Source organism: Manis javanica, chromosome 15 (assembly GCF_040802235.1).
Source record: "Manis javanica isolate MJ-LG chromosome 15, MJ_LKY, whole genome shotgun sequence".
Lineage (NCBI taxonomy): Eukaryota > Metazoa > Chordata > Mammalia > Pholidota > Manidae > Manis > Manis javanica.
Genome location: NC_133170.1, coordinates 72,927,840 through 72,953,565, shown reverse-complemented (window position 1 = coordinate 72,953,565; position 25,726 = coordinate 72,927,840). Strand labels below are relative to the sequence as shown.

Sequence of the window (25,726 nt, the reverse complement as noted above, 5' to 3'; positions counted from 1 at the left end):
ATCCTTGGAAACCATTGAGCAGTTTATATTACCTCACATTTGCCTTTGCAAGAATGTCATATGAATGAATCATACAGCATGTGTCCTTTTGAGTATGGCTTTTTTCATTTAGCATAATCATATTCACCCATGTTTTGAGTGTATCAGTAGTAGTTATTTTTAGTTCTGAATAATATCTCATTGTATGGATTTTTACTGCATGGATTTTCACTTCTCCTTTTCCTAGTTGAGTGACATTTGGGTGGTTACCAGTTTTGGCAATTATGAAAAAAAAGACTATAAACATTTGCTGCAGTGTTTCATATGAACATAAGTTCTTATTCCACTTGGATATATATTTAAGGGTAATATTGCTGGGGAATATGGGAAGTGTATATTTAACTTTAGAAAAAATTGCTAGTCACCTTTTCCGAAGTGGCTGTACTGTTTTTGCATTTCCATTAGCAATATCTAACAGTTCCAATTACTCATTATGCTTGCTAGCACTTAGTATTTTCAGTTTAATCTCAATTTGTGTTTGCTTAATGACCAGTGATGTTTTGAGCATCTTTTCATGTTTTTATTTGCCATTCATGTGTCTTCTTTGGTGAAGAGTCTGTTCAAATCTTCTGTCCATCTTCTAAAATCGGGTTTTTTTCTTAGTGTTGAGTTCTGAGTGTGTGTTTTTTATTTATTTTATTTTAATTTTTAACGAAGAGCCCATTGTGAATGCAAGTCCTTGTCAGGTATGTGATTTGTAGCTGCTTGTCCCCCATCTGTTGACTCTATAGATCTGTTTAGGAAGAACTGATATCTTAACAATAATGATTTTCTCATCCATGATCAAAACATACTTCTACACTAATTTATGTCTCTTGTTTACCTTCATTAGTACTATAGTTTTCTGCTTTTAGATCTTGAACATAACTTGTAAGATTCACATCCAAGGATTTCATGGTTTTGATACTGTTGCAAATGGCACTTTTAAAAAGCTCACTTTATAATTATTCATTGTAGAAAATAATTATTCATTGTAGAAAATAGAAATATGATTGTTTTTTGGTCTGTTGGCCTAGTATACTGTGATCTAGCTACACTCAGTTTTAGTTCTAGGAACTTTTATTGGTTGGTTTTTTTTTTTTTAGGATTTTCTAATGGTTACGTTGTCTGTGAATAGAAACAGTTTTAATAGAAACAGTTTTATTTCTTCTTTTCCTGTTAGTATGCCTAGTATTTCTTTTTCTTGCCTTATTGTATTGGCTGAGACCTTTACTGTAATTGAAATAGGAGGAATGAGAATAGACAGTCTTTTCTTGTTCTTGATGTTAGGGGAAAACATTCAGTGTTTTAACATGAAGTATGATGCTAGTTGAGGGGTTCTTGTAATTGCTCTTTTTAAGATTTTCTTTTCAAAGAAAAAATAAGTTCTAAGAATATTTGAAAATTGTTGAAATCATGATAAAATCATTAATGGTATCTTAAAATTGTATGTAGTGGGCATTGTCTGCATACTTAAATTTGTTTAGTATTCGATATTGCATGACTGGACAGCTATAACCCTTCAACATTTCAGTTTGCTAAGTGTTTCAGAACCAGTTGAGGAAGAAGTACTTACTTCTCACAACTATTGTTGTCTGAGAATTTTCCTTTGACATCTTCTGTTAAGGTCAAAGTCACCAATATTTAAAAAAATGATGTCATGAGGAAGCAATTAGACGAGAACGTGAGGTATTCTGAGAGACAACTAACCTGGTTTCTTGAGTAAGCTAATGCATGTTTGGAAAAAAGTGAACTGTTGCAGATTAAGGAGATTTATGAGATACAATTTGAGAGGCAATTGATAGACCTTGTTTAGATTCTGATGTATATGGAAGTCCAGAGGAGTGGTATTTGCTTAAAGTATATAAGGAGAAACAAAAATAAATAAATAATAAAAGGTGGTTGAAGCAAATGACACAATATTGATAATTTGGTTTAGGAATTGTTGTGTAGAAAAACACTGACACCAGAGACTGAGTTGAAGAGTGATTCAGAAGAGCTAAACTTTGAATGTTTACGAAGTTTTAGGAATTTTTAACTTATTATTTTTGCTTATCTCATCTGTTTTATGCATGTAATAGTATTTAAAAAATGTGTGAATAAATCTAAAGGAGCTGTTTAAGCAACTGCAAATTAACAATCCTGAGTGATAAAGGCCATGTTACAGTTTAATTGGCAGCTTCCTCCCACTCCTCCACTCCCAGTGATACATAAAATAATGTTGCATCTTAAAATTGATGGTGTCTTAGAGTCAGTGAAACATATTAGGAAAGAAAAGCATATTAATATGGGATGTTCCTTTAATTGAATATAACTTTTTTTCTCACCCAGGAAAAGCTCTACCCAGAAGATAAATAAATGTATGAAAACAGAGATTCATGACACTTTCAGAGGACTGTAGAAATAAAAAACTTTTGAATGTTTTGTCTTGAACAGAGACAATCCATTGATAGCAGGGATGTTAGTCTGTTTGCTGTGCTTTCTTTCTATCTTCTAGTTAAAAAGAACATAAAATATTTCTGACAGGTTGCTTTGGAAAAATTTGGCAAATCATGATTAGCCATACAGGAAAGTGAAAAGTTATATATGACATATCAAGAAAAAAAATTACCTAGTTTTATCATATAAAAAAGTCCTACCAAAAAAAACAGTCCTACAAATAAAACTGATGAATATAAATACAATTTCTTGAATTCCACCTGATTGGAGAATATGACGATGCTTTTGGGATGTCTGTTGGTGTGGTAAAAGAATTAAAAAAGTATTAATAGATTTAACATGCGTTCTAATTCTCTGTCATAGTTTTCTCTGGTGAGTGCTTTTGTCAAAGTAAAAGGGAGAGGAAATTTTCTTCCGCAAATGTTCCCCTCCTTTCAGTGATTTTGCCATACTGAACTGAACTAATACAATTTAAAAGGAAATTAGCTATCTCTGTACAAGTTTTATATCTTCTTATATATGAAAAGAATGTTAGGAATGCATGGGGTATTGTCAGTCAGTTAGATTCTTTTGATGGTAGAATTAGCTGTGGCTCAATGTTGTAACATACTTCACAGGCATATAATGATGTTTCCCAAAATGTCAAACATTAATGGAATTATAAGTTGAGGAAATAAATTTGAACTTACATTAAAATTTAATTTCCCGACATTCTGCCTAAAATCATGTCCTTTAAATCCTTTCCAGTACTGCCTTCAAAACTTAAAAAGGAATTTGGGCAACTGGCATTTTTGGATATTTGTCGCTGTTGATTTTACCTCTGAAAATACATATGATAACCTGGGTATTAATTTGGGACATATTTATTACTTTTAAATAGGACTTTAACAAATTAGTCTTTGGATACAGTTAGTAGAAAGATGAATGTGAGAATTTTGAATAATTTCCAAGTTTGAAGAAGCAGGTTGGAAAGAACTTTATGGGTGGGGAATTGTTCCATGTCTATTTCAAAGACTTTATTTCTTCTGTGCATGGGCAAGCATTTAACTTCTTTCTCTCTTTCAGTGTGGGATAATTTAACTCATTAATTTTACTTTAAAAAAATGTTTTAAAAGTCACTTTGATTTTTATTTGGATGCTGTACTTACTAGTTCATTGTTTTTTTTTTTTTTCAGTTGTGGAAGAAGGACTCTGGGAAAATGGCCTTTCCTATGAATGTCGGACACTGTTGTTCAAAGCGATCCACAATCTATTAGAAAGGTAAGAGAAGGAACAGCATACAGTGGTTCTGAGACACCCAAGTGTGATGCTGGAAACTCAAAGGGCTTGCTGTAACTCTCAGAATGCTTTTACATACAGTTTTTTATTTTTTTATTTTTATTTTATTTTTTCACATACAGTTTTAAGGGTAAAATTATCTAAATCTTGTTTCTTTTTATATTGATATGATTTCAAATTTAGAGAAGTTTAAAAAATAGCACCAAGAATTCCATATATCCTTTTACTTAGATTTACTAATAGTTTTTATTTTGCCCAGTTTGCTTTATAATTTGTGTGATCATTCACCTTCTCACCCTTTCAGTGCATTCATATGTTTTTTAAATTTATTCCCTGAACCACTTGAGAGTCATTTGTACACTTGAGATTGTTTTTTTTTTAATCCTGAAGTATTTAGGTGCACATTTCCTAAAGATAAGGATATCCTTTCATATAAGCACAGTACAATTATGAAAATTGGGAAATTTAACATTGATAAAATGCCAGTATCTAATCTGTAGTTCAACTAGATGTTTTCAGTTATCCCAAGTATGTCCTTTATAGTTTAGCTCCCCTGCCCTGGGACCCAATCCATGATCATACATTTTAGTCTTCTTAATTCTAGAAGAGTTCCTTAGCCTTTCTTTTTCTTTCTGTTATTGACATTTTGAATGGGTCAGACTATATGTTTTATATAGATAATGTCTCTCAATTTGAGGTAATTCCCTCACGATAAGATTCAGGTTATACTCTTGAGCAGGAATAACATAGAAGTAATGTGTCCTTCTCAGTGTGTCATAGCAGGAGGCCCATTATTAATGATAATTAACATTGCTGATCACTTGAGGTGGTGTTCTGTTAGTTTTCTCCACTGTAAATTAGTAAGTTAACTGTGATCCTTGTTAATTCTGTCTTTGTAATTAATATGTAATTTGTGGCCAGATGCAATGAGGTTGTGTAATTATCCTGTTTGTTAGTAAATTTTGACTCACTTGTTTAGCCTTTATTGTTGGTCCTTGTCTAAATCAGTTGTTACAGCTGCAGTATTGATTTTCAAATGCTACCAATCCTTCTACTTTCATTAGGTGACATTCGGGTTTAAGGAAGATCTTTTCATTTTCTCCTATGTTTGTATGTATGTATGTATCTCTCCCTCTTAATCTTTATATCTATGTAAATTGGAAAAATGTGTTTCTGTCTTACTCAGTGGATTATAATTCATTACTGTCATCGTTTATTTTGATGCTGAAGTTCTTCACAATTTGGTCGTGGGAAGCCCCTTCATGACGGTGCCTGTGGTGTTTGACCTGTCCTTATTTATCATTGCTTGAGTGCCTCCTTACTGTATGGCATACCAGTATATCAGGCTCCAGAGGGGAGAAATAGATGAGAAGGAATGGGTAAATTAAGAATTTCTATGGAAAAAAGTTTTTTCACTTCTCTTCCTGAGTCTTACAGTACTTCTACGTAATCAAAGATGACAGGACATTTTAGTACCATTAAGTTTGATCTCCAAGCTGTTAAGCGGCAGTAATATCATTAATATGTTCCCGCTTAGGATTCTTAAGCTGCCGTTGATAAATTGTAATTTCAGTCACAGAAATAAATTTCTCACCGTATTTGTTTATTTTTTTATTCTGAACTTTAGTTTCTATCTCTGTGATTTGGAGTAGACCTAGATGCCATATGTTACTAAGGCAGTATATTTTAGAAGCATTGATTTTGAGAGTTGAGAACTCTTAAATATTCCAAATATTTGGTAATTCTGTTTCCCACTGCAAAACAAAACAATACACAAGTATATACAAAGTCTCTTGAGGAGAAGTGTGGAAAATTTACTGTTTGCATAATCCTGTGCTAAAAGCTGTTATATCCATTAAACACAATCCTTTTTATGTAAAACTTTTAATCTACATGGAACAAAGTATATTATTTATAAAAATTGTAGCTCACTGTGTTTTCTAATGTTTATTTTCAGAAAAACTGTTAATTGAATTTGTGGTTGAATTGTATTCTTTTCAGTCTTGTGTGTTTTAAATGGTAGCATGTTTCTTTGTTGGGAGAAAATTAGAAGTGCAGAAGAACTGGGAGAGAAGAGAAATGCAGATAATTCATTTATTTTATGCTCATGAATTCAGAATTTGTGATAAAAACTGAAGTCTAGGTCAAGGTGAATTGTTATTTGATATGAAAGTTATTTGTGATGTATGCAGTCTGCTGTGCAATAAAGCTTGGGATAGTTCTAAAGAACTTTGGGTTTAGACCTTGGTCTAATTTCAGGGTTTGTTTCCTTGGTCATTTTCGAAGCCTTAGTTAACTGCCTTTATTTTAGTATAGGACACTGTGCACCTTGAGTTTTTGTTAAATGATATGTATGTCGTCTGTTGCATATTTGACCTGTTATTAAAGTTTGATAATTATTAATTCGTTTCCCCATAAATTTATTATTTTGCACACTTTGATTTGAAGCTTCCTATAGGAGTTTATTTTGAAAGGAAACACTTTTTCTTTTAGAAAATAATTAATAATGAAGCTATGAAGCTCCCTTTCTACAACCAGAATGGACGAGTTGAGATTTTTTTGAAAAAAATGTAATAATTATTTTGTCCTTTAAAATAACATTTTCTTTTCATCAAATTTTAAGTACCTGTTCTGTGAATGAAAATTAGCCTACTCATAAGACAGGGGGGAAGCATTTTAAATGGTTGTTTTTAGCTCTTTTTATTCACTGTCAACATGCTGGCCATACTCTTCTTACCATAGCCTGAGCCATTTGCTATAACTTGCTTATCTATTTACAACATAAGTTTATTTAAATACAGTTTACTGTCTTACACCTGACAATTTTCTGTTAAGCCTTTCCATTTCTATTCATATGAGATTGAATTAGTTTCCCAATGCGGATGTCTTGGGTTTCTAGCAGGAAAGCCAGAACTGAGGTTATTGAAACAGGTCTTCAAGGAAATGTATTACTTGAATGGTGCCTGTGCATCCTGAACCATTTTTTTTCTTAGTTTACATATTAACAGAGCTTGTACAAGTGATTTATTATTTCTGCTTTTTATTAAGCACACAGATTTGTTCAGTTAAAAGGGAATTCCACAAACTACGTTGGGAAGCTCTTATTACTAAACAGGCATCATATAAATCAGTTTTCTTTCCAAAAGGTGGTGGTTGATAATGTGTACAGAATGAGTCGTCCCTGCAGTCATTTATTAAAAATAATTTTACTATACAAATTAAGGTAACATTGTAAACTTCACACAGAATAAGACAATTTCATTTCTTGTTGCTATTGATTGGGACTCAGGTAATACTATATTGATGTTTTGTAGAATATTTTAAATTCTAAGTAATATGACTTCAAATATTTTATCTTTCATTTATTAATATCTGTTATATACATCTAGCCAGTGTCATCTGTCCATTATAAAAAACCTTACTGTTGCTTATTCAAGAGCATATTCCATTAAGGTGTCAGAAGTTAACATATCTGGCTATAATTTTAAATGTCTTTACATTTCTAGATGTCTGTTGCTTCACTGCCTTCAGAGACAGGAGATATTTTGGGTCTCATCTATGTCAATTAAATAACCATATGACTTGGGTGAGTGACTTAAGCTTCCTGAGTCCCTGTTCTTTCCTTTTAATATGGTGAAAGATAGTTTTGCTCAGCACGATACCTTTCTCATTATAAGAGCTCAGTAAATGGTTAACTGCTGTCAATATTAGCTAATATAAGTATTAATGCTACTATTTTCAGTTGGACAATTTAAATTCCAGTCTGTTTACCCAGCTAATGCTGGAATCCCGTTCTATAATATCATTTTTATGTGGTCATCAATCCTTTCCTTGGATACTTCTGGTTATGTGAGCACAGCTTCCCAAAGGAATTTGTTTCATTTTCGGAGAGTACTCATTGTTAGAAAGTCTTTTCTTGTGTTGAGCAGCAATCTGTCTCTGTGTTACTTGCATTTCTTTATCTTAAATTTATTTCTTAGAGGTCATATATAATTCATCTAATCCTTATTTCATTTGGTGACCTGTTCAATATCTTTATCCCCCTGAGTTACTATTTTTCTTGTTTATGGTCCCTATCATAAAATGTTGTTTCTTCCCTTCCCCCATCCTCCAGCCTTCTAGATATCTTTCTAGTTAGTTTCACTGTCTTCATTTAGATTGATACTGGCCTACGTTAAGACAACATAAGTATTTCATGAAGTGTTGCAGTGGCTCTTCATCAATCAGGTTAGGCTCAGTTATGCCACAGTAACAAAAGACCTGAAAGATCTTACTGTGTTAGAACAGCTAATGCTTATTCCATGCTGCTTGCCCACTGTGAGCCATTTGCTGCAGCATTGCTTATTTCCTCTTCTCTCTAGGCAGGAGTCATGCTGATGGGGCAGCCCCTGTCAAAGACTTGCGGGGCTCCTCTTACAGGGCAAAGAGCAGTGGCAAAACATATAATAGCTTCTTGAAGCCCCCGTTCAGAAGTGATGTATGCCTTTTCTGCTCACATTTCATTGGCCAAGACATTTACCATCAAGCTGAAAGTTAAATGGATGAGAAAGTATTATCCATCAGTGGGAGGTACCAAAGTCACAAGGCCAATCTTGGTATCAGTGGGACAGGGAGAGAGAACACATTTTTGGGAAAAAGATACAGTCTACCATACCTCTTAACTGAGGACTTCTCCCTTCTAATAATCTATCCTCCAAACAGATTGTGGTTATATTATTAAAACACACATCTTTTAAAAACTTTGAGCCATATTGTCTTCTTTTAGTATTTTCTTTACTTGTGGTTTCTTAGTCAGAACTTGACTGTCATCTGAGAGTGTTTAGGCCTTCTAAGTTTTATAGTTTTAGATTGTGCAGTTATACTTATTTTTTATCTCTTCTGGGAAAGTAAGTTTGCTTCCTATTTTCTTAATAATTTTCCCCCTTTTTTAAGCAAAATACCTGGAATTGTAAAATACCATTAATTTAGTTTTTACTTATACAGAATTTCAGCTAATTTAAGTTGACTCTTCCTTCTGACCCCTTCTCCTTCTCTGTCTCTCTCTTTCCAATAATTCAGGTTGTGAAAAGCCAGGAAATGTATGCAGCTCATATCACCCAGAGGATTTAATACTGCCTCAGTGATTTGCACCACATATGGGGCTTATGAAAATCTTGCTTTTGTAGCCTTGTAGAAATACTTACGATGTCTGGCATAGTGCTGACAAATTGGCATTATACATGGTAGTATGATTTTAATTTTCTTAAGGTTTTCTAATAAAACATGTAAGCTGAATTTTGATGGAAAGTTATTTTTTTTCTCCTCTAGAATGCAAATCATTGCTTTGCACACAATAGAAGATTTCATGGGTCTTTTGAAGCTGTTAGACCCTATCCTGTCCATACTTACTTGGGGAGACTTTAATCTGTGGGTATTTGACATTTGTAAACATTATGGCTCTTCAGAGTAGTGCACTGGTGCTGCTTTTCTAACGGATTGTCAGCATATTTACCCCATGATAGTTTATAACACAGCTGCAAAATTGCTTTTGGCCCAGAGCTTCTTGGCTTGCCAAGAGTTGGTGTTTGGAGTGAAGATAGTCATTTGGGAAAGCACAGTAAAAATAACATGGAGAATATTGGAATTATAATTATGATAATAACATTATATTTATACATTACTAGCTTTCAATACCCTGTGGTATTGTGATCGAACAGGGGTGATCATCAGAGATCAAATGAGCAATGTCCTTGGATGTGGTGGTTCAAGGATTTTGAAATAATAAATACATTCACTAGTACATGCTTATAGGTACAACCCTAGTTGAAGAAATGGTTATATAACTTTGCAACATTCAGAGTCCTTGGGTGTACTGTGATAACAGGAGCAGGAGATGAGTAATCAATAAGTCGCCATTTTACTGAATTGCAGCAGTGTGCAGTTCTCTAAAGGAATATGCAAATGTGTCTGTAGATGTAAGGGACATACAGTTTAAAGGAAGAGACACTATGAACATAGACATTAGTGAGTGAAAGTACATCTTTAATTGTAAATGTCTAAAGAGAACATGTTCACCCTAAGACTGATCAGTTTATCTATTTATTTAATATTTTTATGACAGGGAAAGGATTAAGACTTTAAATTTTTTTTAATTAAAATTTTTTTTTGTGGTTGGAGAATGGGATTAGGCACTAAAAGTTTGAAACTAGAGGAGAGAGATGATTCTTTGGAATTGCATTAGAATGGATATTTCAGATGAAATTAGGCCTACAAAAGAGCTTAACCTTACATAGATTCTGGAGAGATAGAAATAATAGGGTTTGCTTGATTAGAGGAGACAGCATCTACTATGGCACAGTAGGAACCGAGTCAGGAAGATAGAAAGGCTCATTTGAAAAAGGTTTCTTGAGCTCCTAAATTATATAGGTATCTTTTGTTTGGTTGGGCACTGGGAGCTCTGCAGTCCCTGTGAAGGAGACTGTTTTGCATGTGTGTTTGCTACAGACTGGAGTGGTAAATGCATCAGAGGCAGAGTCTGAGGTGCTGCTGAGGATGCTTTGTTGTGAAGCTACTCAAATTTGGTCTATTTGAGCAGCTCTGTAACTAGCTGATAACACTAAGGTGCAGTGTGGTTCAGGGTGTGGGAGAGGTGCACTCAATATCTTGGACTTTTTAACCCATGAAAACTGTCCCATTTGCATAATTGCAGGGGCACAGAAGCAGCCAGAGCCGCCAGTGGTGGCTGCCTTCTAAACCTCCCAACTGTCCTGTCTAGGGAGTGGCTTGCTAAGTGTGGCTATGGCTGCTGCTATGGCACTTGAAATCTGACAACAAGGTCTGCACATGGCATGGGGATTAGAGATTGGGGTTTGCCAGCTTTGGAGTCAACTTGTTCTTGCAGTTAATTATTTAGAGCCATATGGCATGGCACAGAAACATTATGTGTACGCACACACACAACTTGATTTCATTTTCATTTTTCAGCAGCCACAGCCTTTTTTTCTTAAGACCAAGTTTTGGGAGATAGTAGGGGCTAGTTATTTCTAAAGAGATAATACTTTCCTAGAACTGTTACTTGAAGAATATTGCTGGAATCACACTGTGATTTTACAAGATAAGTATTATACTACTTTAGAGAATTATGTTCTATCTTAAAAGTGAGGCAACTTTGAAAATGTCAATTATAATGATTGGGGTTATTGAGTCAACAGCTGGGGTTAACTGACACTTTTTAACACTATTTATTCGTTGATGTTGATTTGAAACAATTTTTGGCAGATGAAGTGTGTCTAGGTTCATTTATTTGTCAAATTAAATTTGAATTCCGCCCCTCAAAACTGATAAAGGTTGGTAGAATATAAAAAAGAAGAAATTACATTTCTGATATTCTTTAGTTTTTATTTTCTTTTTAATTTTGGTATCATTAATATACACTTACATGAGGAATATTGTGGTTACTGGATTCTCCCCCCACTACCAAGTCCGCACCACATACCCCATTAAAATAACTGTCCATCAGTGTAGTAAGATGCTATAGAATCACTACTTGTCTTCTTTGTGCTATACTGCCTTCCCCGTGCCCCCACCCTACATTATGTGTGCTAATCATAATTGAAGGGCCCCCACCAGTAAAATGGCAAACTTCCGGCTTCTTTTCGGGGGGGGGGGGGGTCCTCAGTTCCCGCCGGCACCACCTGAAGCCCAATCACCTCTCGCCCTCCTCCCAATCCCAGCACCTAGCCAACAGCCAACAGCCCTGTAGAAGTGACACCTAAATCAATTCACGCCCCTTCCTATATAACCCAGCACCTTTCCCTAATAAAGCGGAACTCTCCGGTGAATTGCTGCTGTGTGTCGCTCCTTTCCTTTCATTGGTGCCGAAACCCGGGAGACGGGACACCCCAACTGGGCCCCGTCTTCCCCCCAACACCAGCAGCAGCTTGCCCTCGTCCTCTTTTTCCGGCGCTGGCTCATCACACTCACCACTCCTCTCTGGCCTTTAGGTAAGTTTTCCCCCCGGAGTGGGCCACTCTTCCCCAAGCTATTGCAGTACCATTGACCGTGATCGTCCGGCAAGGCCCTGACGCTCGGGGATGAGGAGGGAACTCTCCCCGCCTCAGGCCTTCACGGCTGCGGCGGACCCTCAGGCCCCTCCTCCGACAGCCATAAATCCCCGCCTCAAGCCTTTACGGCTGCAGCGGACCCTCAGGCCCCTCCTCCAACAGTCATAAACGCATTCACTGTCCCTTCCATCAGTGCTGAAACTTTTTAAGCAAAATTTCCCCGGGGTGGGCCACTCTTCTCCGAGCTATCGCAGTGCCATTGACCGTGATTGTCCGGCAAGGCCCTGATGCTCAGTGACGAAGAGGGAACTCTCCCCGCCTCAGGCCTTCACGGCTGCGGCGGACCCTCAGGCCCCTCCTCCGACAGCCATAAATCCCCGCCTCAGGCCTTCAGGGCTGCAGCGGACCCTCAGGCCCCTCCTCTGACAGCCATAAATCCCCGCCTCAGGCCTTCACAGCTGCAGCAGACTCTCAGGCCCCCCCTCCAACAGCCATAAACGAGGTGACTCCTTTGGGATGAGAACACTCCCTTCCCCCGCCCCCCTTCCTCCTTCTGCTCCGTCCGCCGAAATCTGTTCTGTCTGCCGAAAACTCATAGCGCTAGGTACCTTGGGACTCCGGCACTCTGCCTTCTTAGGGAAGTCTGGGTGACGACCCACACTTCCTAAGAAATTCCGACTCGTATACGAGTTTCCGCAGACCACCAAGGATCATCGGGGACGCCCTTTGTCTCCTTGCGGTCTGCTTCCAGTCCGAGGATCTCCGTTCATCTTCCCCTGTTTGTCTCCTTCTCTGTCCTTTAGCCATGGGAGCCTCCTCATCCCTCCCTGAAAGTTCACCTCTTGAATGCCTGCTTAAGCATCTGGCTACCCTCTCCCTGACGCCTGATATAAAACCGAAACTTCTCCGTAAATATTGCTCCCAAGATTGGCCAACATACCCCCTAGACAATAACAACCAATGGCCCGCAGGGGGAACTCTTGATCCTAACATCACTCGCGATCTTTTTAACTACTCCCAGCGCCTGAAAAAATGGAAGGAGATTCCCTATATCGAAGCTTTCCGCCGCCTCCTCCCCCCGCCCCCTCCCAAGTTCTCCTAGCCTGCAAGCCGCCGCCCCCGCAGAAGCCTCCCGTTCACTCCCTTCCCCTTCTTCTCCTACAACAGCCCTCCTCCCTTCCTCCCCCACCATCTCCTCCCCCATTTTACCTCCTCCACCTTCATCCCCCGCAGACTAAGCTTGAGCCTTTCAGCCCCCCCTTTAACTAGGTCTCAGGGGCCTCCTCCATCTTTGCCCTCATCACCTGTTTCTCCCCTATTAGGGACCGCCTTTGTCTTCTCACATGTTTGTAAGGAGAATAGGAAAGCACCTTCCCCCATGTCTGAACGCAGCATGGGAAAGCACAAGCTAGAGAACAACCGGTGCAGTCCTTGGAAGTTACCTGTCCGCAAAAACATATCTTGTCCTCGAAGACGAGCCAAGACTCCTCACTCTGAAAATAGGGAGACCTTGAAGATGTGTAGAAACACCGCCCCTGCTTCTAGCTATGCCCTTCCCCCACTTGCTGATGTGGCAGGAATGGAGAACAAAGAACATTCTGTTTACGCATTCCATAAGCAACTAACTGGAGCCCTGCTGTAGCTCAGTTAGTAGAGCTTGGGACTCTTAACCTCAGAGTCTCAGAGTCATGAGTTAAGCCCAACTAGAGCGGCAGAGGCAAGCAGCTGGGCTGCTAGCTGGCGACACGTGGGTCTGATTCTATCTGTCTTTATTTTCTTTGTCCCCCTTCCGCACTTCAGGACCTGCTTGACCAGGCGCGGCTAGACCGCGTCACTCCCCCACAGACTGAGCCAGAACCCTTCAGTCCCCCTCAGACTCGGTCCCGAGGGCCTCCCAAAATTATTGCCCCCCTCCGGGAGGTAGCAGTATCCAAAGGCATCATGCGCATTCACGTCCCTTTCTCCTTAGGAGATTTAGCCCAACTAGAGAAACGCCTAGGTTCCTTTTCCACTGATCCCACGACATACGTCAGGGAGTTTCAATGGACCCTGCAGTCTTACAGCCTCACACATCATGACATTTTCATGCTCCTAGCCAATACTCTCCTCCCTGAAGAGCGTAGACGAGTTTGGGACTTCGCCCAAACGCACGCTACCAAAACCCACAGGACTGACCCCACCTATCCCCCTAGCCCCACTGCTGTCCCCAAACAAGACCCACACTGGGATTATAACACCGCCGTAGGTCTCCACTCTCGAGATATTTTTGCCTCCTGCTTAATAGCAGGTCTGAAAAAGGCAGCTCCTAAAGTAGTCAATTTTCAAAAACTCCAAGACATAATTCGAAAGAGAGACGAAACCCCCTCCGAGTTCTTAGACAGACTCACTCAAGCCCTATTACAGTATACCAGCCTGGACCCAGAAACACCTGAAGGAAGACATGTCCTTATGACATACTTCCTAGCTCAAAGCTACCCCGACATTAAAGCTAAACTCAAAAAGTTAGAACAGGGCCCTGCTACCCCACAGACTGAGATCCTAACAGTGGCCTTTAAAGTCTTCCATAACCGGGAGAAGGAGAAAGAATGCTGTAAACAAAAGGCTGATCAGGCCAATTTCCAAATGTTGGCCCGGCTGATAAAACCACAACCTGGGCGCCCCTCTACAAACAAGCCCCCCCCAGGAGCTTGTTTCAAGTGTGGAAAAGAGGGACATTGGTCAAGGGCGTGCCTCTCCCCCAGATCTCCTACCACCCCATACCCCAGATGCGACCAAAAAGGCCACTGGGGGTCTGATTGCCCAACCACCCGAAGGGGAGGCTGGACGAATAACCCCCATCCTAAGCCCGCCGTAGTGGGGCTGGCAGAAGATTGACGGGGCCCGGGAGCTTCTCACCCGACCACTTCCATCACCAAACAGGAGCCCAGAGTTACTTTAACAGTAGACGGTCGCCCCATCTCCTTCCTCCTAGATACAGGAGCCACCTTCTCAGTCTTGCGAGAATACCGGGGCCCTACCACGCCAGCCATTACTCCTATAGTCAGGGTAGGAAGTAAACAGATTTTCCCATTAAACCCCCCCCCCCCCCCTTTATGCACAATCCTAGACAATCCCATACCTTTCTCCCACTCCTTCCTAGTTATGCCCCAGTGTCCCATCCCTTTACTAGAACGGGACATCCTTTCCCTTCTCCACGTTTCCATAACTATATCCACTCCCACAGCCCCCAGTACTCCCTTTCTGATGGCCCTCATAGCTGACAACCCCCCTCTACCCAATGAAAGCTCCGGTTCTGCCCTCATACACCCTGTAAATCCCAAAGTTTGGGACATTACAAGCCCCTCCGTGGCCCTATGTCCCCCTGCCTCTATCAAATTTCATGACCCCTCTCAGTATATCTGTCAGGCCCAATACCCCCTAACCACGTCAGCCTTCATAGGCCTCCAACCCATCATTCAAGATCTCTTAAACAAAAATTACCTCAGACCCACTCACTCCCCATTTAATACCCCCATATTAGCTGTTAAAAAAAACCAACGGATCTTTCCGCCTTGTCCAAGACCTTCGCCTCATCGACATAGCCGTTGTCCCTATCCATCCCTTAGTTCCAAATCCATACAGCCTTTTATCGCAGATCCCTGCCTCAGCATCCCACTTCTCAGTCCTAGATCTCAAGGACCCATTTTTCTATTCCTCTAGACCCCTGCCCCCAAGATTTTTTTCATCTTCACCTGGATGGACCCATACACAAGACATTCTGAACAACTCACTTGGACAGTTTTGCCACAAAGCTTTCGAGATAGTCCCCATATTTTTAGACAGGTCCTAGCTCAGGACCTCAAACAGTTTCATCATGATCACTCCAAGTCCACCTTATTATAATACATGGACAATCTTCTACTCTGCAGTCCCTCGTGGGAACAGTCTCAACTTGACACTGCCTCCCTTCTTAACCTTCTAGCTTCCAGAAGTTACCGAGTATCCCCCGTCAAAGCTCAAATCTCTTCCCCTCCTGTCACTTACCTCAGATTCCTTCTATCTCAACAAAGAAAGTCCATTACCTTAGACAGAAAATGGCTCCTCTCTGACCTGCCCATTCCCAAAACCAAGACAGAAATCCTTTCCTTTCTAGGCCTGGCTAGATATTTTAGAGCATAGATCCCTAACTTCTCCCTGCTCCCTGTTGGCAAGACCCCTATACGACCTCAGCAAGAGCCCCCCTAAAAAACCATTATCCTCCTCACCCCGACACTCCTTCATTAAGCTCTGTCAAGCCCTTGTGGAAGCCCCAGCTCTCCATCTTCCTAATTTGTCGAAGCCCTTCTCATTATACATTCATGAGAGATCCAGTCAAGCTCTAGGAGTCCTAAGCCAATATTATAGCCCATCCTTTGCCCCAGTAGCTTATCTCTCCAAGCAATTAGACCCCACAGTTCGGGGATGGGCCCCCTGCCTACGAGCATTAGCCGCTGGACAGCTCTTGCAGAAGGAAGCTCATAAACTGACATTCAGGGCGCCCCTTACCATTCTGTCCCCACATCACCTAAAAGATCTCTTAACCTACAAAAGTTTACAGACTCTCCCTCCCTCCAGACTCCTGACCTTACTGTCCTCTTTCCTCCAAAATCCTGTTCACCCCCTTTGCCATCCATACCCGAATCATGACTTTTTCCTCCTTTACTGCTCTCTCGCTTTTTTTCCTCATTCCTATTATCTTCCCCGCCACCCCAGCCTCCTTTGTATGGCGATTCAAAGTCAGACAGACTTACACACAGCATCAAACAAAAGACTGCCCCCATTGCCACACCAGACTGCCCTCTGAAAAGCTGCTCTGAGCCTTTATACCTCCACTTTCCTCCCTCCACCGAAGTGTTCACTAGCAGCTACCCTTATTCTCCCTGCCTCTGCTTCCTCTATGACCAAAAACAAGTCTATTGCAGGTGATGGCCAGACACCTACAGGAGATGTCCCTACTGGTGTTGCACCATTCACTACATGGGTAACTTCCAGTACCCACAGTATTACTCCTCCAACCGTTTCATGAAATATCCCAACGGCTCATTCTTCTTATCAATCCCAGATACCTGGGACTCTCGATGGGCTGCCAGAGTCACAGCCTCAGTTTACTACGGGGGGTCCTCGACCCCCCACGGTACCCTTCATATCTCTCGAAAGTATGTTCCCTCTCATTCCCAGATCTCTCAAGTTGCATCAGATAGCAGACATTCCGAAAAAGTCATTATCCAAACTCTTGACGGCGCCTCTTCATCTTCTTATCCCCGCCCCTCTTCCCATTTCTCCTACTCTTCATTACAGCTCATGCAGGACACCACCATCTTTCTCAACCACACCCTTAACACAGCGAATTGTTTCGTGTGTGCATCACTACAGCGCCCACTGCTGGCCGCCGTGCCCCTTAATATTTCCAACTACTCCTTCCATGCAGAAAGACAACCCCTCTGCCCCCTGGCAGACATACCCCTATGGGAACCAGAATACGCAGATAATCTCACCATCCACCACTGTGTAGGCCCAACTCCACCCCCCTCCAGCGCACTTCACTGCCTCTCTATCTACACCCCTACCTCCGGCTCTAAGACTTTCACACAACTGGGACACTTCTTTTAGTGTAATGGCAGTCTTTTCAACTCACTGCCTCTCAACTCTGATACACCCTGCATTCTCGTCACCCTAATCCCACAGCTTACACTTGACAGCATGGCAGAATTTCTTGAGCTCCAACCTCCCTTGCCCTCACGCACAAAAAGAGCTGCTTTCCTTCCCATCATGGTCGGTATCTCTTAGATCACCTCAGCCATTGGAACAGGGTTTTCGGGAGGAGCCTTGGGTCACTCTCTATGGGCAGTTAGAGATCTCGACGCCAAACTTGAGGGAGCCCTGACATCCACTGCCGATTCCCTAGCCTCTCTCCAAAGACAGGTCACTTCGCTAGCTAAAGTCACCCTTCAAAAACCGGTGGGCCCTAGATCTGCTTACAGCCGAGAAGGGCGGCACCTGCGTCTTCCTCCAGGAAGAGTGCTGCTACTACATCAACGAATCCGGCATTGTAGAAACTGACATTACCAAACTCATCGACCTTGCCTCCAGTCTCCACTCTGCTTCCAATTCCAACCCATTCTCTTCAATACTAACAAACCCCCTCCTTACCTGGGTCTGGCCCATTGCAGGCCCCATAATAGTCATTCTTCTCGCCTGTCTCTTCTTACCCTGTATAATAAAGTTCATCAAATCCCAAGTTGGAAAAATCTCTAATCAAGTTTTCAACCAGCTTTTACTGAGGAACTACCAGCTTCTGGCCACAGAAGATCCCTCACCCTCACGTGACCTCCTCACCACATGCTGAGATGGACCCCTCTCTCCATGGAAACTGTTCCTGGAAACAATGGCTGCAGACGCCTGGCTCCTGACACCCATATCCTCTTGGCACCATTGGAATCAACAGGTCCTCAACCTATGGTTATAGGGAACCTTCATTGATTTCCAAACCTGAAGAAGTCCACATCTACTCATCCTTACTGTGGGGAGTCCTATCAACCCTTTCCTCCCAATCCTCAAGCCCTCACTCCCTTCTCCACCCCTGTTCAGCAGGAAGCAGCCAGAGAGAAAGCAACATCCACAACCCCATAGAGGAGAAAGGGGGGAATGAAGGGCCCCCACCAGTAAGATGGCAAACTTCTGGCTTCTCTTCGGGGTCCTCAGTTCCCGCCGGCACCACCTGAAGCCCAATCACCTCTCGCCCCCCTCCCAATCCCAGCACCTAGCCAACAGCCAACAGCCCCGTAGAAGTGACACCTCAATCAATTCATGCCCCTTCCTATATAACCCAGCACCTTTCCCTGATAAAGCGGAACTCTCCGGTGAATTGCTGCTGTGTGTCACTCCTTTCCTTTGAGTAATACTCTTTTTTTCCCTTATCCCTCCCTTCCCACCCATATTTTCCAGTCCCTTTCCCTTTTGTAACTGTTAGTCCATTCTTGGGTTCTGTGAGTCTGCTACTGTTTTGTTCCTTCAGTTTTTGCTTTGTTCTTATACTCCACAGATGAGTGAAATCATTTGATACTTGTCTTTCTCTGACTGGCTTATTTCACTGAGCATAATATCCTCTAGCTCCATCCATGTTGTTGCAAATGGGAGGATTTGTTTTCTTCTTACGGCTGAATAATATTCCATTGTGTATATGTACCACTTCTTTTTTTTTGGAGGTGGGCAGATACCTTTATTCATGGCATTCTTCAAAAACAGATCCTTTTCATGTATCAACTATTGTAAAAATAAATTGCAATTAACTTCTGGTTGTGTTTTTCTATTTATTTTTTATTTTGGTATCATTAATCTACAATTACATGAAAACCATTATGTTTATTAGGCACCCCCCTTCACCAAGTCCCCCCACATACCCCTTCACAGTCAGTGTCCATCAGTGTAGTAAGATGCTAGATGCTATAAAATCACTACTTGTCTTCTCTGTGTTGCACAGCCCTCCCCATTCCCCCCCCCCCACATTATACATGCTAATTGTAATGCCCCCTTTCTTTTTCCCCGCCCATATCCCTCCCTTCCCACCCATCCTCCCCAGTCCCTTTCCCTTTGGTAACTGTTAGTCCATTCTTGGGTTCTGTGATTCTGCTGCTGTTTTAATTCTTCAGTTTTTCTTTGTTCTTATACTCCACATATGAGTGAAATCATTTGGTACTTGTCTTTCTCCGCCTGGCTTATTTCACTGAGCATAATACCCTCTAGCTCCATCCATGTTGTTGCAAATAGTAGGATCTGTTTTTTTCTTGTGGGTGGGTAATATTCCATTGTGTATATGTACCACATCTTCTTTATCCATTCATCTACTGATGAACATTTAGGTTGCTTCCATAGCTTGGCTATTGTAAATAGTGCAGCGATAAACATAGGGGTGCATCTGTCATTTTTAAACTGGAGTGCTGCATTCTTAGGGTAAATTCCTAGGAGTGGAATTCCTGGGTCGAATGGTATTTCTATTTTGAGCATTTTGAGGAACTTCCATACTGCTTTCCACAATGGTTGAACTAATTTACATTCCCACCAGCAGTGTAGGAGGGTTCCCCTTTCTCTACATCCTCACCAACATTTTTTGTTGTTTGACTTTTGGATGTTGGCCAACCTAACTGGTGTGAGGTGATAGCTCATTGTCGTTTTAATTTGCATTTCTCTGATGATTAGCGATGTGGAACATCTTTTCATGTGCCTGTTGGCTGTCTGAATTTCTTCTTTGGAGAATTGTCTGTCCATATCCTCCACCCATTTTTTAGTTGAATTATTTGCTTTTTGTTTGTTGAGGTGCATGAGCTCTTTGTATATTTTGGATGTTAACCTCTTATCGGATATGTCATTTATGAATATATTCTCCCATACTGTAGGATACCTTTTTGTTCTGCTGATGGTGTCCTCTGCTGTACAGAAGCTTTTTGGTTTGATATGGTCCCTCTTGTTCATTTTTCCTTTTGTTACCCTTGCCTGTGGAGATATGTTCATGAAGAAGTTGTTCATGTTTATATTCAAGAGAGTTTTGCCTATGTTTTCTTTTAAGAGTTTTATGGTTTCATGACTTACATTCAGGTCTTTGATCTGTTTCGAGTTTACTTTTGTGTATGGAATTAGACAGTAATCCAGTTTCATTCTCTTACATGTAGTTGTCCAGTTTTGCCAATACCAGCTGTTGAAAAGGCTGTGTTTTCCCCATTGTAATCCATGGCTCCTTTATCGTATATTAATTAACCATATGTGCTTGGGTTAATATCTGGACTCTTTATTCTGTTCTGCTAGTGTGTGGGTCTATTCTTGTACCAGTACCAAATTGTCTTGATTACTGTGGCTTTGCAGTAGAGCTTGAAGTTGGGAAGCAAGATCTCCCCTGCTTTATTCTTCCTTCTCAGGATTGCTTTGGCTATTCAGGGTGTTTTGTGGTTCCATATGAATTTTAGAACTGTTTGTTCCAGTTTGTTGAAGAATGCTGTTAGTATTTTGATAGGGATTGCATTGAATCTGTAGATTGCTTTAGGCAGAATGGCCATTTTGACAATATTAATTCTTCCTACCTGAGAACATGGAATGAGTTTCCATTTATTTGTGTCCCCTTTAATTTCTCTTAAGAGTGTCTTACAGTTTTCAGGGTATAGGTCTTTCACTTCCTTGGTTAGATTTATTTCTAGGTATTTTATTCTTTTTGATGCAATTGTGAATTGAATTGTTTTCCTGATTTCTCTTTCTGCTAGTTCATCATTAGTGTATAGGAATGCAACGGATTTCTGTGTATTAATTTTGTATCCTGCAACTTTGCTGAATTCAGATATTAGTTCTAGTGGTTTTGGAGTGGATTCTTTAGGGTTTTTATGTACAATATCATGTCATCTGCAGAGAGTGACAATTTAACTTCTTTCTTACCAATGTGGATGCCTTTTATTTCTTTGTGTTGTCTGATTGCCGTGGCTAGGACCTCTAAGTACTGTGTTGAATAAAAGCAGGTAGAGTGTGCATCCTTGTTTTGTTCCTGATCTTAAAGGAAAAACTTTCAGCTTCTCACTGTTAGGTATGATGTTCACTGTGGGTTTGTCATATATGACCTTTATTATGTTGAGGTACTTGCCCTCTATACCCATCTTGTTGAGAGTTTTTATCATGAACGGATGTTGAATTTTGTTTAATGGTTTTTCAGCATCTATGGAGATGATGATGCGGTTTTTGTTCTTCTTTTTGTTGATGTGGTGGATGATGTTGATGGATTTTTGAATGTTGTACTATCCTTGCATCCCTGAGATCAATCCCACTTGATCATGGTGTATGATCCCTCTTTATGTATTTTTGAATTTGGTTTGCTAATATTTTGTTGAGTATTTTTTATCTATGTTTATCAGGTATATTGGTCTGTAGTTTCTTTTTTTGTGGTGTTTTTACCTGGTTTTGGTATTAGAGTGATGCTGGCTTCATAGAATGAGTTTGGGAGTATTCCCTCTACTTCTATTTTTTGGAAAACTTTAAGGAGAATGGGTATTATGACTTCTCTAAATGTATGATAAAATTCAGTGGTGAATCCATCTGGTCTGGCGGTTTTGTTCTTGGATAGTTTTTTGATTACTGATTCTGTTTCATTGCTGGTAATTGTTCTGTTTAGATTTTCTGTTTTTTCCTGGGTTAGTCTTCTTGGAAAGTTGTATTTTTCTAGAAAGTTGTCCATTTCTTCTAGGTTATCCAGTTTGTTAGCATACAGATTTTCACAGTTTTCTCTAATCTTTGTATTTCTGTGGTGTCTGATGTGATTTTTCCTTTCTCATTTCTGATTCTGTTTATGTGTGTAGATTCTCTTTTTTTCTTAGTAAGTCTCGCTAGGGGTTTATCTATTTTGTTTATTTTCTCAAAGAACCAGATCTTGGTTTTATTAATTTTTTCTGTTGTTTTATTCCTCTCAATTTTATTTATTTCTTCTCTGATCTTTATTATGTCCCTCCTTCTGACTTTGGGCCTCATTTATTCTTTTTCCAGTTTCAATAATTGTAAATTTAGAATATTCATTTGGTCCTCCTTTAAATAGGCCTGGATTGCTATATACTTCCCTCTTAGAACTGCCTTTGCTGCGTCCTACAGAGGTTGGGGCATTGTGCTGTTGTTTTCATTTGTCTCCATATATTGTTTGATCTCTGTTTTAATCTGGTCATTGATCCATTGATTATTTAGGAGCATGTTGTTATGTCTCCATGTGTTTGTGAGCTTTTTTGTTTTCTTTGTACAGTTTATTTCTAGTTTTATACCTTTGTGATCTGAGAAGTTGGTTGGTGGAATTTCAATCTTTTTGAATTTACTGAGGCTCTTTTTGTGGCCTAGTATGTGGTCTATCTATTCTGAAAAAATGTTCCATGTGCACTTGAGAAGAATGTGTGTTCTGCTGCTTTTGGGTATAGAGTTCTGTAGATGTCTGTTAGGTACATCTGTTCTTTAGTTTTTATACCTTAGAATTATCTCTTAAAATATTTGCTTAATTCTGTTCTTCAAGTATAATTAAAGCATATGGCCAGTAGTGCTAGTGTTTCTAAACCTTTTTTAGCATCTCTGTGATTCCCTAGTTGATGAGTGTCTCCTGTGGTTTTAGGCTGGAGAGGTGATGGGCTATAAAGAAGTGAAATATGTAGGTTTTTTCCCCTTCAGACATTGAGTCTCACTAGCAGGAGCACATGCATACATGCAAGAAAATTCAAATCTGTATGGAGGTGCCCATGATGAGTGGCTACAAATAAGAACAACAATATTATCATATTGTGAATAGGAAAACACTACTTGGTGTATACCATTCATTTCTCAGATACTTTCTGAGCACCTACTAGTATGGAGCAGAACATAAAGCATATTACATAATAGATGTGTAAATATTTGTTGAATGTTGCCAGTAAATAATACTGATAATGTGTCTGCCCTTAGATTGCTCATAGTTTTGAGCCATAGAACTGAATCATTATAACTCAGCAGTGAAAGTGTTGATTTGTAATTGTTAGAGTGCTGTGCAGGCTCATGTAGGGCAGGAAAGATGAACAGATTTAAATTAGAGGAGGAACAGATAGAGTGGAATAAGAGAGGGATTCCAGGCCAAAGCATGGTTGGTAGTGATTCATGGTAGTATTTAGTATGGAAGTTGTTATCCAAGGATCTGGTTCAGAGAGTTCATCATCCCTCTGGAATTGTATGCAGTGTTTTGTTCTTCCATGTATTTTCAGGAGAAAGAGTTTATTAATAGCTTCCCTTAAATTAAAAAAAAAAGTATAGAATCATGAACCAAAAATGATTGAGAACCAAGGGTTTATTAGTACTTTAGTGTAGTCCCACATATCAGTCAGGTAGTAGAACACACCCCCTCTTTTCTCATTTCCTCCTGTAACTTAATGTACCAAGTGGAAATAACTTTTTGTACTGCCTAGTCTTAGAGGATCCCTGTGTATCTATATCCCTGTCTCTCTGTGTGTACAGTGTGTATGTATATATGTGTGTGAGTGACAGAGAGAAAGAGAAAGGGAGAGAGAAAGTGAGAGAAGTTTGTCTTGTGGACCAGCCCTTGTTGAGCCTTAGGAGACTGAAGGGTGTAAAAATTTATAGTCCTAGTTGCTGAGTTTTTTTTTTACCTGTTTCTTGGGTAAAGAGAAATTTTTCTCTCATACTTACCCATCTCTATATAACTCAGCAAATAATTCTGTGTTGGGTTGGGGGTCAGGGCAGAGAAAAGGAGCACAGTACTCCGCAACTCTACTCATTTGGTCCCAGCCTTCTCTGAGGGACTTAGTGACCTTGCTTTCTGCCATATTGCTGCTGACAACATGACTGGTGATTGCTCCCTTATGCAGAGTACTTAGTATTTAGAAATCCAGTACTTAGAAAACTAAGTAAAAACATTACTTCATCCAGCAATTCCATGTTCTCATGTTTTCCTTTCAGTGTGCAGGGAATTGCTGATCCCATACAACCTGATTAACAGTTGAAAATCACTTAAGTCATTTATGGCCTGCATTTGGAACCACATGGTTTCAGATTGAAGGATCAGTAGTTTCCATGGCTGTTTTATGTGTTAGCGCTAATAACCTCTTGTTGATACTGCCTGACAAAGAAATATGATCTGTAGTGGGAACTCCAGGAGATATATTAGCACAAAGAGTTAGACTCTCAGCAGTTCATTGGTTTTTTTCTTGTGCCTTTGTGCTTTAGTGGTCTTGTTTAGGCACTGCTCTTCCACTCCCAAACCGTTGCTTGTTTATTCTAGAATGAAATCAGCAAATAGAATCTGTTTCTTTACTTCATAGAAGTGCAAGGGTTTTAAAACAAACTTTTACAGATTGTCCTTTATTCAGAGATATTTTATCTGCTTTTCTTTTTGTACTGTCTAAAGCCTTGGGTTTTTCTTCCTGTAAACTGTAGATTCATGTCATTTTCTCTGTTATTGAATAAATGATTCTTTTGAATTCTGACCTTCAAGACATATGTAAGAGAATGACTACTTTATTTAAAGTGGTATTTATTGAGGATGTGTGTCAGTAGAAGACAGTATTTAGTGTTTGACGTGATTCTGTACACATTACATATCCTATTACTTTCATCCTAAGCAGTATCAATTTTAAGATACACATTCAATTTAATAACAACTTTTGGAGAATAAAGAAACATTCAATTTAATAACAACTTTTGGAGAATAAAGAAACATTAAATAGACCCATCAATTACAGGATGCATCTAGACTTGAAAAATGAGAAAAGAATTGAGAAAGTGACAGCATGAGTATCAGGATATGGTAATAGTTAAATATTTTGGCTCTGTGATCAGATATACCTTGTTTTAATCCCAGGTCTGCTGTTTGTTGATTAGCTGGGTGACCTTGTCTGGGTGACATTCTTCATGTAGAAAAATTGACATGTAATGTCTTTTTCATATAATTATTACAGTAATTAAATGATATACTGTACCTGGTGATCAAATGAGGTGGTGGTAGTACTGATTCTAGTAGAAGTATTGGCAGTATTAATGGAGGAAGCAAACTGATACCAAACACTGGAGGTTTTCAGAGGAAATACCTACATACATGTAGTCTAGTTTAAAAATAAAATTTACTCTCTTAGCTGGGGAATAAACTGTGGAGATGCTTTTTCCACAAGCATCCAGTCAAGTTTTGTTTCTCGAGTACTTTTACCTTACTGGGTACTGTATATTTCCTATTCTAGCCTTAAGGGAGCACATAGTCTTTAACTCCAAGATGCAAGTTAATTTATAATCTAAGGAAAACAGATGGGTTTACTTGGAAAATGATTTCCTTCATTGTAACAAGGAAGACTGTTGTAGAATTTCATTTTCAAAATGAAGCCAGTTGAAGCCAGTGACTTTTTGATGAATCAGTGCTCCCAAATGGCTCTGCCCATAGCAAGTTCCATTGT

At 39.8% G+C, this 25,726-nt stretch overlaps 1 protein-coding gene across 4 annotated transcripts in view; it reads left to right on the top strand.

Moving 5' to 3' along the window:
• The window catches only part of MED13L (mediator complex subunit 13L), a 313,145-nt gene that overhangs the window by 152,649 nt on the left and 134,770 nt on the right, over positions 1-25,726 (top strand). For all 4 annotated transcript variants that reach the window (XM_036993616.2, XM_036993615.2, XM_036993617.2 and 1 more), the window contains one exon: positions 3,633-3,717. In XM_036993616.2, coding sequence (XP_036849511.1) covers positions 3,633-3,717 — 85 coding nt within the window. The remainder of the gene's footprint in view (positions 1-3,632; positions 3,718-25,726) is intronic.